Source organism: Salvia hispanica, chromosome 4 (assembly GCF_029641045.1).
Source record: "Salvia hispanica isolate PSC_SH4W2 chromosome 4, Shi_PSC_v1, whole genome shotgun sequence".
Lineage (NCBI taxonomy): Eukaryota > Viridiplantae > Streptophyta > Magnoliopsida > Lamiales > Lamiaceae > Salvia > Salvia hispanica.
In genome coordinates, this window is record NC_142695.1 from 60,415,448 (window position 1) to 60,429,429 (window position 13,982).

The 13,982-nt window shown below is 35.4% G+C and overlaps 2 protein-coding genes across 4 annotated transcripts; both read left to right on the top strand.

Annotated features, from left to right (window-relative positions):
- The first annotated feature begins 327 nt into the window (after positions 1–327).
- LOC125192157 (putative inactive disease susceptibility protein LOV1) lies at positions 328–4,745 on the top strand. 2 transcript variants are annotated; one of them, XM_048089642.2, is made up of 4 exons: positions 328–391; positions 844–1,206; positions 1,685–2,547; positions 2,649–4,745. In XM_048089642.2, the coding sequence occupies exons 2-4, from the start codon at positions 863–865 to the stop codon at positions 4,379–4,381; spliced, it is 2,940 nt and encodes a 979-aa protein (XP_047945599.1). In that variant the 5' UTR covers positions 328–391; positions 844–862; the 3' UTR covers positions 4,382–4,745. The 2 variants fall into 2 exon arrangements, with proteins under 2 accessions (XP_047945599.1, XP_088912135.1); XM_089056009.1 differs by lacking the exon at positions 328–391 and having other exon boundaries at positions 557–1,206.
- A 2,898-nt stretch (positions 4,746–7,643) lies between these two features.
- On the top strand, positions 7,644–11,853 carry LOC125195574 (disease resistance protein RPP8-like). Of its 2 annotated transcripts, XM_089057797.1 has the most exons (4): positions 7,644–7,753; positions 7,826–7,902; positions 9,161–9,609; positions 9,759–11,853. In XM_089057797.1, the coding sequence occupies exons 3-4, from the start codon at positions 9,180–9,182 to the stop codon at positions 11,480–11,482; spliced, it is 2,154 nt and encodes a 717-aa protein (XP_088913923.1). In that variant the 5' UTR covers positions 7,644–7,753; positions 7,826–7,902; positions 9,161–9,179; the 3' UTR covers positions 11,483–11,853. The 2 variants fall into 2 exon arrangements, with proteins under 2 accessions (XP_088913923.1, XP_088913924.1); XM_089057798.1 differs by lacking the exons at positions 7,644–7,753; positions 7,826–7,902 and having other exon boundaries at positions 8,657–9,609.
- Positions 11,854–13,982: the final 2,129 nt, after the last annotated feature.

Here is a 13,982-nt window from a genome sequence, read left to right on the forward strand (position 1 = left end):
AATTTCTGTTCAATTTTGTAGCTTTTGAAACTCAAAAGTATTTTTCTAAATCTAGTTTTAATCTTCTAAACTGATCATAAAATGAAACTAATTTCTTTTCCACACTTAATCCAGCAGAATAATTACTATTAGAGGAGTCTTAAACAAAATTTATTAAGAAATGCAGCAAAAAATTAATTTATCTGACTGACTGCCTTACAATATTTTATTTCTCTAACCAGCTAATTTCCCCATTATTTTATTGTTAATTGTTTAATCCAGCTAGTAATTACCTTCTTAAGAGTTGACTTTATGATTTTGTAAATTCAAAATCCTTTCCAGCTCCGAAAGAAATTGAAAAAAGAGAGTGATTGGATCCAAAAATCAAATCGAAACCAGCAAGCACATAAAGGTATTTCCTTTTCTCCCTTTGAATAGTTTCAAAATTCATCAAGATAATTATATGTGTTGAAGTTTGAATTTGAAATAGTTCATCTCAGAGATTTGATTTAACGCAGAATCGTTTCTGTTAAATAGAGAATTTTTCGAAGATTTAGATCAGTAACATTAGCAAGATTTATCTTAATTGAATGAATTAGTTAAATTAAATCCGCCTGATTTAGATCTCGTTAAATATTTTCCCTCCGCCTTATTGAAAATTTGCAGGCATTTTCTCGAACAGTTTAAGCGCCCCAGGTTTTTTTCCCAAATGCCAGTTTTTAATGGGCTGTCATCGAACAGTTGGAGCATTACTATTTCTAATGCCAGAATTTGATACTCCACTCGTCCCACCTTAGTTGATTTGTTTCCATTTGTTTCACAATATTTGATACTCTCTAATTCTTTTGATCTAATTAAGTGCAGTTATTGTAGAAGCATAAACATGGCAGAGGCTGCGATCACATGGATGATACGAGATCTCGAGAGCTTGCATGTTACATGTACAAAATGCTTGGAGAGGTTAGTCATCAAGAGCAAAATTGAAGAGTTGAAAGAGATGTTGGATTTCTTGAGAGGCTTGAAATTGGAAGAGAAGAGCAGGCTAGAAGATTTAACAGCTGACTTGGTCGAATTGGCTTACAAGGTCATGGACGTGGACGTTTCCTGTTACGCGCTCAAGGACCTCCAAGATAAGATCAAGGCGACAAAGATGCGGATGAAAAACTTTGGAGCCGATGAGGAAAACATTGGAGACAAAGAAGCAGACGAAGTTGTGGTCAAAGAAAGGTATTTTCTCTCCTTTCTATTATACTCCCTCCGTCCACCATTAGGAGTACTATTTGAGTTCGGTACAGGTTTTAAGAAATGTGAAGAAAAGTCGGTGAGAAAAGATAGTGGAATGTAGGGCCCATTTTTATATATTGGTTTTATTATAGAACGTGAGTGGAATGAGTTAGTGGAAAATGAGGTCTATCTACCATTTGTAGTAAAAGTGAACCGGGACTCATAATAGCAGACAAACTAAAATGGTAAACAGGGATTCCCAATGGCGGACGGAGGAAGTGTTGTTTTAATATTCTTCACATGATCTTTTAAATCTTCCATAGATTTTGTTTAGTAAAACATGCATGATTCAATCAACGCTATGATCGTCATGTTAAGATCCCATAGCATTATCGTAAGTGCAAAAAAATATTAATTGAAATATAGGGAGTAGTATAGTTTTGTATACATGCACCGATCTTATTAAGTGCAGTTATTGTAGAAGCTTAAGCATGGAGGAGGCTGCGGTTTTAGGGATGATAGAAGATCTCAAAAGTAAGGATGGCTCGAAGAAAACGATGTTAGAGGGCAAAATTGCGGAGCTTACACATTTGCTAGATTTCTTGAGAGACTTGAAAGTGGAAGAGAGGAGAAGGCTAGAATATTTCATTGCTGACTTGGTCCAGTTGGCTCAAGATGTCATGGACTTGGAAGTTGTAGATTCCGAGTCCAAAATTACATATGAGTTCCTTGTTGATGATATCAACAAGACAAAGATACGGATGATAAAAATTGGAGCTGGTGAGAAAAATATTGGAAACGATCAAGAAGACAAAGATGAAGAAAAAGACGAAGATGAAGAAGAAGATGAGGAAGAAGATGAAGAAGAAGCCGAAGAAGAAGACGAAGCTGAAGATGAAGAAGAAGACGAAGCTGAAGATGAAGAAGAAGAAGAAGTGGAAGTGGAAGTGGTGGGGTTGGAGAAACACATTAAGCAGTTGCTTGAAAGAGCGATTTTAAGAACATTTGATCACCTACAGGTTTTTTTAATAAAAGGCATGATTGGTATCGGGAAGACAACTCTCGCCAGACAATTGTACAAGGCCGGGGCTAGCCATTTCCAGTGTCATGCTTGGGTACGCATTTCTAGTGACACGACTAATAGAGAGATACTTATGAAACTTATAAAGCAAATGGTGGTACGATATGTAAAACCCGATTCACCATTGGAAGAAATGGACAACCGAAGTCTCCTACGGATGCTTCACAGGCACCTGCGACTAAATAATTCATATTTCATTGTTTTGGACAATATGCTGGAAGAAACGGATTTGAAGTACATAATGAAAGCTCTTCCATCTCGAGGTATATATATATATATATCTTCGTCCGTTTTGTTTATCTTAGAAACAAATTTTTTATATCGTAATTGTTCTTATCATGCATATATATATAAATACATGCAGACTCTGATGGAAGCAAATCGACGTTGCTGTTAACAAGCCGCTATGAGATTACAAACATCACTGTCAATTATACTCATGTGATGAAGGCTTTGGATTCTGACAAGAGCTGGCAATTGTTTTTGAAAACAGTTAATAAAATTACAAGTGATGTGAATAAATTCTCAAAGGAGTTGGAGAGGAAGGGCAAAGAGATGCTGAAAAAATGTGGGGGTTTGCCGTTAGCTATAAGAGATGTTGCCAGGCAGAAAGCAAAACAAAGACTTTCAGGTATGGAATGGGAAGAAATTTTTGATTCAATTGATTTGAGTGAATCGTTGAAGTTATTGGAACCGATGTATCATGAATTGGAAGACAGTGTCAAGCCACATTTCTTGTATTTGTCCTTTTTCAAGGAAAATGCAATAATGAGAGAAGAAAAGTTGGAACAGATTTGGGCGGCAAATGGATTACATTTTGTACAAGTTACATGGATTTTTGCTCATCGATCGATTCTTGAAGTTGTGAAGCAGCACTATTTCAAAAAAAGGTGTCGCCTCAATCTTCTATTACACATGATATCAATCAAAAAAGCAGAAGAGGAAATGGGCTTAGAGATCTTAAGGAGCAATGGAAACAATAGGCCCTCTCCCTCTCAGAGTGCCCGCCATCGTATTATCTGTTGTGACAGAGACAAATTTAATCATTTCATGAATGAAGATAGCAAACAACTTATTTCTCTCATCTTCCATGGAGGTGGTAGCTACTTGGACAACACGAGCTCGTCTTATTGGGAGGGTTTTGAATCACTCAAAATACTTGACATGGAAGATTTTGGGGTGAAGACTTTATCAGAAGCAATCGGTGCGTTAGTTAAGTTAAGATACTTGGGATTGAGAAACAATTACATACAAGAGATCCCATACTCGTTGGTGCATCTAGAAAACCTTGAAGTTCTTGATATAGCACAGAACTTTATGGTGAAGGTGCCAAATATTATATGGCCAATGAGCAACCTTCGTGATCTCCACATGTCTAATGTGATTTTCCGGAAGCCTTTGAAAGTAGATGTGCTACGGAATTTGGAGACCCTAGCATACATCTCGATTCATGATTGGACATATGAGGACCCGAGCTTCAGGATGAAACTCCGAATGTTGGGCATTGAAGATGTTGATGAAAAGTCGGATGTGGGCAAGCTTTTTGCATCACTAGCTAAGTTTCCGAACATTGATGTACTTTCTGTAAGAGGGTTTCGTTTTAGAAGTATGCCGTGTTTGGATGAAATTGGTGTTATAGGAAGACTGAAGGTACTAAAACTAGATGGGCGCATAGGCAGGCTACCAAGTGCAGATGATCTACCTCAAGAGATTGAGTACATAGCTTTGATAAATACTTGTCTTGATGAAGACCCCATGGAAATATTAGAGAAGCTCAGTTCCCTAAGCCAGCTCAAACTGCGAAATGCATACACCGGTAAGGATATGGTGATCCAACAAGGCGGATTTCCCAGGCTCGATGCGCTTTGCATCAATGAATTGTGGAATCTTAGAGAGATATACGTTGGTATTTATGGAATGTGGAGTCTCAGGAAACTAGAAATCAATAACTGTCCACATCTGGAGACACTCCCGCACCGGATTCGGTGGTTGTCTAAACTGCAGAAGTTTAAGATGGTAACAACCAAACACATTGCAACAGATATCAGACATTCAGGTTTCACCAACAATGTTTTGGAGGAGGAAATCGATCCATAATTTGAAGTTGATATATATATCTGGTATTCTGGTTAGTTGCATGTATTTTTCTCTTCTTTAGGTTTATGTTCCCTTTGTTTATTTGTAAATAATTGGTGTATAGTCTTCGTAGACAAAATACATTAGAAAGATACAAGTTGAAGAAGGTGCGATGTCGACCGATACGTGTACCTTGACGAGTAGAGAGATAGAGGCTGAACTCACCAGCTCGGCCACTTCTTCACCAATGCCGTCGCAAAGTTCATGAACCACAGTATCTTGAAGATTTTGTCTACGATTGCTTCCTCAATTTATCCTTTATTTTGGTATCTCATTAGCTTCCATGTATCGAGTCGAGCATAATTATAAGTTTCATTCCAGGTTTTTTTTAGGTTCTTTCCCTGAATGTGAAAGTGAGTCGAACTGCATAGATGTAAATAAGTATAAATAGATGTCATCAATCACGATGTGCAAGTACCATATATATTTATAATATGTGTGGTACAAAAAGATCTTCATTCTGCTTGATAATAATAAAAGACTCCATATATATTTATAATATGTGTGGTACAAAAAGATCTTCTATAAACTAGGGAGTAAATCAAAAGCAAATCAAATCCAAACCACTAGGGAAAGTAAATAGAATCATAGCAACTAAATAATACTAAAACATAAATATACTAAATAAATATACGGAGAGAATATCAGCTCCCTTCTGGAATAAAATAAAATATCATGTCCCTATCAACTCCCCCACCGTTGAAAACCACCTTGCCCTCAAGGTGGAAGTCAGAAAAATAATCTTCCATCTCGTTGTCTTTGTTTAGATCTTCAAATAAAATTGTATCGCTTGTGACCTCAACGAATGATGGAGAAACCGTCTTCGGGCATGAGATCTCTTCAACGATTCTATGAGATTGTGGAGGACATTTGGTTTCCACCAAAGCCATTACCTCATCCAACGCTTGAGGCGATTCTTCGTCATTTTTTTCCGTCTCGTCGATGACAGGATCAGACTTGACATTTGTTGTTAACACATCGTCATTTTTTGCAATAGTCTCGACGACAGAATCAGATGTGGCCTCCTTTTTAGCCATGGCCTCCTTTTTTGCTAAATATGCAACTGCCTCTGAAATTTTGTTGAGAAGTTTATTCATCTCGGCGAAGTAAATGGCATCCTCATCAAAAGGTTATGATAAACAGCATCCAGAAATTCTTGCCATGAGCAATTAGGATTCGAGCGTCGATACACGTGGAGCCATACATATGCTGGATGGTCAAAAAATAACCTCACAAAAAACAAACGATCAGTATCAGAAAACAATTAATAGTCAAAATACTCCTGAACATCCAAAATCCATCTCATGGGGTTAACACCAGAAAACCGATGAGGAGAATCTGGAGAAGAGTCTGACAGCAAGACGGACATGGTGGTAGAAATCAATAGGAGGATGAGAACCTAATGAAAGCACCAATTTGATAGGCTTTAATTGCCCATCTTGAAGAAAAGGGGTGATTAGCGTGAATTTGAGAGAGATTCAGGGAGATATCGGTTTTCTCCAAGAGGGAGAAACCGTGTTTGAGAGAATGATAATATTAATTTAATTCATTCTGCTTGATAATAATAAAAGACTCCACACATATTTATAATGTGTGTGGTACAAAAAGATCTTCTATAAACTAGAGAAGTAAATCAAAAGCAAATCAAATCCTAACCACTAGGGAAAGTAAATAGAATCATAGCAACTAAATAATAATAAAACATAAATAAACTAAATAAATATACGGAGAGAATATTAGCTCCCTTCCGGGATAAAATAAAATATCAGGTCCCTATCACTGACTAACTCTAACAACCATAATAATTCAAATATAAATTTATAAAAATGTAACTTGTTATCAAACAAATGTTCGTTCATAGCAAAAAATAAAATCCACTTGTGGCTGACTAACTCTAACAACCGTAATAATTCAAATATAAATTTAGGAAAATGTAACTTGCTATCAAACAAATGTTTGTTCATAGCAAAAAATAAAATCCACTTGTGGCTGACTAACTCTAACAACCATAATAATTAAAACTAAAAAAATTAATTCTAACTACCATCCATTTCTGTTCACAAGTGAACAACAGCCGCCAATGCTGTTCCTCACAATATAAAAAATAAATATATACTTATTTGATTTGTTTAATTTAATTTATTTTTTTAATGTAACAGCAGAGGATCCATCCCTTGTGGTATCCACATAATCGATGCACTTTCTCATCCATTACTTATAAGTTATAAGTATTACTTTCAAGTTAGAGCAGTACTCCCTCCGTCTCCGATTAAGAGTCACATTTTTCTATTTCGGTCCGTCCCCAATTAAGAGTCACACTTTATTTTTACCATAAATAGTAAGTATGTCACACATTCCACTAACTCAATTTACTCACATTTTATTATAAAATCAATATAAAAAAATGAGTCTCACGTTCCACTAACTTTTTCAACCAACTTTTCTTTATATTTCTTAAAACTCGTGCCCGGTCAAAGTGTGACTCTTAATCGGGGACGGATGGAGTATTTTATTTCATGTTGTCTCAAATTAGTTCAATCAATTTTGTTTATTGCAAAAAATAAATTATTTAATTATTTAATTTAGATGATTTATTTAATTTTGTTCACAGTCCTTATATTGTGCCACTAATTACTTCCTTCGATCCAAATTAGATGATTTCGTATTCTATTTTGAATTGTTTCAACTTAGTTAAATTATTTCACTTAGTTAAACTTAATTAATAATCTAATTAATTAAATTAACTTATTTAATCTAATATTAAAATTTAGAAAATACTTTTTTACCTATAATAAAATAATACTACTACTAGAATTCATAAAATATTTTTTACATATAATAAAAAGTTATTAAATTTAAAAAATATTTTTTTCCTATAATACATATTTAATTGAATTAAATTAATCAAAAATTTAATTTTTATTATAGATAAAAATATTTTATAAATTTTAATATTCAATTAAAATGATTAATCTGACTAGTTAGTAATTAGATTCATAATTAATTTATTAATTTAATTAAAACATATCTGACCGTTAAATTTAAACAAAAAGTGTTAATGTGTTAATTATAGACCAAAACATATTGTTTGGAAACCCCCCAAGTATTTGTTCCTCCGTCATATTATATCGCCTAGTTGTTATATTTAAATACAATTAGGTGTGAAAATTTGATCCATTTAGTCTCGATTAATAAACGATCTGAATTTGACTATATTGAGTTTATGAATTTGTAGTACAAAATCCCTTCAATTCTGAAAGCAATCGAGAAGAGAGTGATTGGATTGGAAATTAATTCGAAACCAGCAGAGATAAGAAGAAAGATTCAAAAAAGGTATTTTCTCTTCATTTCAACAGTTTCAAAATTATTCAGATAATTAAATATGTTGTTTTTCGTTAAATACAGAATCATTTCGTTAAATAGAGAGTTGTTAGAAGATCAATTCAACACCAGCAAACAAAAGAAGAGAATTTCACACAAAGGTACTCCAATTACTATCCTTTCTTTCTCACATGATTGTAAAATTTTTAACTTTTCTAAATCTTCCATGAAGATTTTCAGAAGATCTTGTTCAGTAAAACATGGTTGAGATCCGAAAGCATTATCTTAATTGCAAAAAAAAATGTTACTCCCTCCGTTCGCGAATAGGAGTCCCGTTTTTCCATTTTAGTCCGTCCTCGAATAGGAGTCCCGATTTTCTATTTTAGTCCGTTCGCGAATAGGAGTCCCAGTTCACTTTTACCAAATGGTAATAGGGTCCCACCTTCCACTAACTCATTCCACTCACATTTCATTTAAAACTAATATATACAAGTGAGACTCATATTCTACTAACTTTCTTTCACCCATGTTTCTTAACATTTCTTAAAACTCGTGTCATCCCCAAATGGGACTCCTAATTGGCGGACGGAGGGAGTAATTAATTAAATCTTATTGAAATATAGGAGTATATTTTCTAACTATGAGGGAACGGATGGAGTATTATTTTTAATCAAAATTTATAATTTTTTAGTTAATTAATGTTAACTTGTGGGGTGTACATCTGGATAGGCTGAGAAATTAGCTAAAATGATTTACAGATTTAAGTTGCATTGAAATCTTAAACAGAGGGAAAAGGTTTACAAAAACATGACTTTTTGGACACCTAAATTCCATATTCTGCAAATAACCTTATTAATGATTATGACAAATAATTATCTATACAAATAAAACCAATTACCTAATTCTAAAAAGTACTCCCTCTGTTCCGTTCAAATAAAAATATTTCTTTTTCGGCAGGTGAGTTTATGCAGTGTTGTTTAGTGTAAATTGGAGAGAGCGTGTTTCTATATTCGGTAAGGCAAATTGTCAAATAAATCACGAAAATGGTCAAATTTTGGCCCGTTCAATACTTTTCAAAAAGTGAATTATAAATCACGAAATAAACTCAATTCCTTAGGTTGATACATGTGTATGTGGCGGTAGCATACCACATCATCGCATATTTCACCGAGAAGAAGGTGGATGGTATAGTTTCAAAAATTGCAAGCTTTGTTATTTTTCTAATTCAGATTTGACTATCTTTTGTGATCTATATAGTAACTTGCCTTTGAAATGTGTCACTTTAAGTTAGACATCATGTATCATATTCATAATAATACTGCCAGGTTTTGAACAAGACACAAATAAGGGAAGGAAAAGGGTAAATAGAAAGTTTATTTAAAAATGAAGGGAATAATTGTTTGGCATACATGCATGCAGTTATTGTAGAATCATAAACATGGCAGAAGAAGAAGAGGAAGTTGTGGTGGGATTGGAGAAAAGCGTGAAGCTGTTGCTTGAAAAAGTGATTTTAACAAATGTGAGGTACATAAAGATTTTGTATATAAAGGGCATGATTGGTATCGGGAAGACAACTCTCGCCAGACAACTGTACAAGGCTGGGGCTGGCCAGTTCCAGCGTCGTGCCTGGGTATGCTTTTCTAGTGACACAGGTGACCAAGAGACCCGTCACAAAGATTTCATGATAAAACTGATTAAGCAAATGGGGTTAGGATATTACAGAAGTCCGTCATTGGGAGACATGAACACCCGACGTCTCCAACGGATGCTTCACCGGCACTTGCGAGGACTTTCATATTTCATAGTTTTGGACAATGTGCCGAATAATATGGATTGGAAGCTCATCTTGAACAGTCTTCCAACTGAAGGTATATATCTCCTTCCGTTTTGTTTATCTTACTTGGAAAAAGTGGTAAATGAAAACTGAAAATCAATCCAAATTTCACAGTTCATTAGCCTTCCAAGTTTTTTTTATGTAATGATTGTTCTTATCATGCATATATATAAATATATGCAGGAAAAATTGGAAGCAGGATGTTACTAGCAACAAGTCGCTATAAGTTTAGCCGAATGCATGCTGATACTTATGAGATGAAAGCTTTGGATTCTGATAAGAGCTGGCAATTGTTTATGAAAACATTTGACAAATTTACAAGTGATGAGAACAAATTCCCAAAGGTGATGGAGAGGAAGGGCAAAGAGATGTTGAAAAAATGTGGGGGTTTGCCGATAGCTATAATAGATGTTGCAAGGCAAAAAGCAAATCAAAGACTTTCGGGGGTTGAATGGGAACAACTTTTTGATTCAATTGATTTGAGTGAATCATTGAAGTTATTGGAACCAATGTATTTGGAAATGGAGGAAGAACTCAAGCCACATTTCTTGCTTCTTTCCCTTTTCAAGGAGAATGCAATAATGAGAGAAGAAAAGTTGGAACAGATTTGGGCTACAAATGGATTAGATTTTGTCGAAGTTACATGGGATTTTGCTTCTAGATCGATTCTTGAAGTTGTGAAGGTGCATTTTAAGAAAAATAAGTGTTGTCTAAATCCTCTATTACACATGATATCAATAAAAAAAGCAGAAGAGGAAATGGGCTTAGAGATCTTAAGGAGCAATGGAAACAGGCCCTCTCAGAATGCCCGTCACCGTGTTATCCATTGTGGCAGAGACAAGTTCTATCATTTCAAGAATGAAGATAACAAACAACTTATTTCTCTCATCTTCCATGGAGGTGGTAGCTACTTGGACAACGCAAGCTTGTCTTATTGGGAGAAATTTGAATTACTCAAAATACTTGACATGGAAGATTTTGGAGTGAAGACTTTATCCGAAACAATCGGAGCATTGACTGAGTTAAGGTACTTGGGATTGAGAAACAATTACATACAAGAGATCCCACACTCGTTGGCGGATCTGGAAAACCTTGAGGTTCTTGATATAGCTCTGAACTTTATGGTGGAGGTGCCGAATATTATATGTCAAATGGGCAACCTTCGTGATCTCCAGATGTCTAATGTGATTTTCCAGAAGCCTTTGAAAGTAGATGTGCTGCAGAATCTGGAGGCCCTAACATACATCTCGATTTATGATTGGACATATGAGGACCCGAGCTTCGAGTCAATGTATGACTTCCAAACGTTGGGCGTTGAAGAAGTTGATGAAAATTCGGATGTAGGCACGCTCTTTGCAACACTAGCTGAGCTTCCGAACTTTGAAAAACTTTTCATAAGAGGGTTTCGTTACAGAAGCATGCCGTGTTTGGACGAAATTGGTGTTATAGAAAGACTCAAGGTACTAAAACTAGATGGGCGCATAGGTAGGCTACCGAGTGCAGATAATATATCTTATGGGGTTACGTACATAGCATTGGTAAATACTTGTCTTGACGAAGACCCCATGCCAATATTAGAGAAGCTCGGTTTCCTAAGCAAGCTCAAACTGCGAAATGCATACACTGGTCGAGAAATGGTGATTGGACATGGCGGATTTCCCGAGCTTGAAGTGCTTTGCATCAATGAATTGTGGAATCTTAGAAAGATACAAGTTGATGATGATGCAATGTCGAGTATCAGGGAACTAGAAATCAATAGCTGTCCACTTCTGGAGACACTCCCGAAACAGATTCAGCGGATGCCTGGACTGAAAAAGTTTAAGATGGTGACAAACAAACACATTGCAACAAAGATCAGAAATTCAGGGTTGACCTCCGAAATTTTTGAGGAGGCTATCGATCCATAATTTGAAGTTGATATATATCTAGTTAGTTAAGTGTATTTTTTTCCTTTCATTTTCCCTGTTGTGTATTTGCAAATAATTTGTTCCACAGTCGTAAACAAAATACATTAGAAAGATACGAGTTGTAGGAGGTACAATGTCGGGTCGGCCACTTCTTCACCACTGTCGTCCCTCCCAAGACCTTGCCACAAAGTTCATCAACCACGGTATCTTGAAGATTTTATCTAAGATTGTTTCCGTAATTTATCCTTTATTTTTAGTATCTGATTAATTTCCATTTATCGAGTCTAGTATAATTATATTGTCCATTCAGGGTTTTCTTTACCGATTCTTTCCCTGGATGCAAAAGAGAGTCGAAATGGTTTAAATATGTGTAAACAGATTTGTTGTATTCTATCTCAATCAAGAAATACAATATTACTTGTGAATTTCTTCTTCCCTCTTCTCTCTACCTCTCTCGATGGTATTAGGGTTTCTAGTATGTGTCTTGTGAGATTGTGACCCTTATGCAAGAGGCCCAAGAATTAGTCCCGGGCCCAATATCCACTTGTAACCCTAGCTACGTATCAGTGTGTGAGTGGGTGTTCTCTATCTCTCTCTTATATGCTATCCTAAATCTAAACCGTTTCACTACTTACTCTCTCATCTCTCTCCGTGACTAAGCTTCTTCTCTTCCAATCTAGGGTTTTACCTTGAGATTGTTTCTGTCTTCTCTCTGTGTAATCTTGAGAGTTCTCTTCTCTTCCTTCATCTCTGGTGTGAGTGGAAGGTGTGAGTTGGTGTTAGGCTTATTGTAGAAACCTCTGGTTTCTAGTCTTGTTTCTTGGACTGGTGGTTGGTTTCTGGGTTGAAGAGGCTCCTCCGAGAGTTGAGTTCTGGTGTGAATCGGTTTGATTGAGTGTTGGATGTGCGGTGGTGGATCTAGGGTTCCGGTGTGACTTGTCTTGATTGACTGCGGTCGATCTGTGTTCACCCTTGGTGCAAATCGGAGATGGCTGGATAATTGAGCGCCGGATATATAGATCTGTGTAGTTGTACGTGGTGCAACTTGAGCCACATCAAAACTTTGTTTTCTTCTCAATCTTTTGATTCTGTTTTGCTATTCTACTGCATTCTATTGTTGTTGAAATTACTAACCGTTTACTTAGTGTTTCACGTTAGATAATCGTGGTTGCAGCTATAGTTTTAGTATTTTCTGTATCAGATCTGTAATCTGAGGGTTGATCTCCTCAGGACTTGTTGTAGATACTTGGATTATATCAAGCCTTCGGCTGATCAATACCTAACATGTCTTATAGCACTTTATTTCAATGCATATGTAACACTTAAGTTCAATTATTTTGCCATTTTTCGTCTGTCCACCAATATTATACAAATCTCATTTACCTTTTATCATTTTATTTATGAATCTCATATTCTACTAGTTTTATTTCTCTCAAATTTTATTATAAAACTAATATATAAAAGTAAGACTCATATTCCACTAACCTTTTCTCGCTCACTTTCATTACATTTCTTAAAATTCGTGTCCGATCAAATGTGGCCTTCTAATGATGGACGGAGGGAGTATTAATTTAAAGGATCGATCCACAATGAGGTAGAGATTGTTTAATTGAGCTAGAGCATTATATATGGATAACGGTGATTCGTTTAAATATGTAAGTTACGCAATTGATGAAATCACAAGATTACGAGCATTGCTCCTAATATGCAGTATACGAATCATGACACACTGATGAACTTCTTCAAATGGAAGTATGAGTAAGCATGTGTAAGTAATTTTGACCATGATTATTAGTCCAAGTTGGAAGTCGACGTGGAAAAAAATTATTCTAGATGTTACTTACTTGTTTAATCTTATTAACAACAACAAAATGTTACTATTAATCTATGCTATGTACTCCCTCCGTCCCCCAAAATTCGTCATCATTTAACTCGGCACGGGTTTTAAGAAATTTAATAAAAAAGTGAGTTGAAAAAGTTAGTGGCATGTGGGTCCTACTTTTATATATTAGTTTTAAAATGAAATGTGAGTGAAAATGAGTTAGTGGAATGTGGGGTCCATTACCAAAAATGGTAAAAATGAAAGGTGACAAATTTTAAGGGACGGACGATAAAAGAAATAGGTGACAGATTTTCAGGGACGGAGGAAGTACATAATAATGGAAAGAAGCATATATGTAACAATCTCTTAGCTGCATTATTGAACTGTAATCCCTAGAATCACATTCTTTTTTATTCATAGAAATTTAAATAAGTGATAAGATTAATTAATATTATTACTACTATATATTAATCACATTCATTAAGACGGATATTGATAGAAATCTATGGGTTCCATCCTAAAACTAATTGGTAATAGGAGGAGAGCCCATGAGACTTATATATTAGTTTCAGTTTTCTATTGACACCGATGTGGGATAGTCGTATGTTATATTTTTAGTTTTAATTGTCAACACCCTCCCTCAAACCCTTCAAGGTGAACCTTGGAGGGGTTAGACTT

Excerpts from the sequence above, each read along its gene's own strand:
- LOC125192157 (XM_048089642.2), top strand. The coding sequence starts at position 863 with ATGGCAGAGGCTGCGATCACATGGATGATACGAGATCTCGAGAGCTTG. Across the intron at positions 1,207-1,684 it reads GAAGTTGTGGTCAAAGAAAG|AAGCTTAAGCATGGAGGAGG; the intron begins GTATTTTCTCTC and ends CAGTTATTGTAG. Across the intron at positions 2,548-2,648 it reads GAAAGCTCTTCCATCTCGAG|ACTCTGATGGAAGCAAATCG; the intron begins GTATATATATAT and ends AAATACATGCAG.
- LOC125195574 (XM_089057797.1), top strand. The coding sequence starts at position 9,180 with ATGGCAGAAGAAGAAGAGGAAGTTGTGGTGGGATTGGAGAAAAGCGTG. Across the intron at positions 9,610-9,758 it reads GAACAGTCTTCCAACTGAAG|GAAAAATTGGAAGCAGGATG; the intron begins GTATATATCTCC and ends AAATATATGCAG.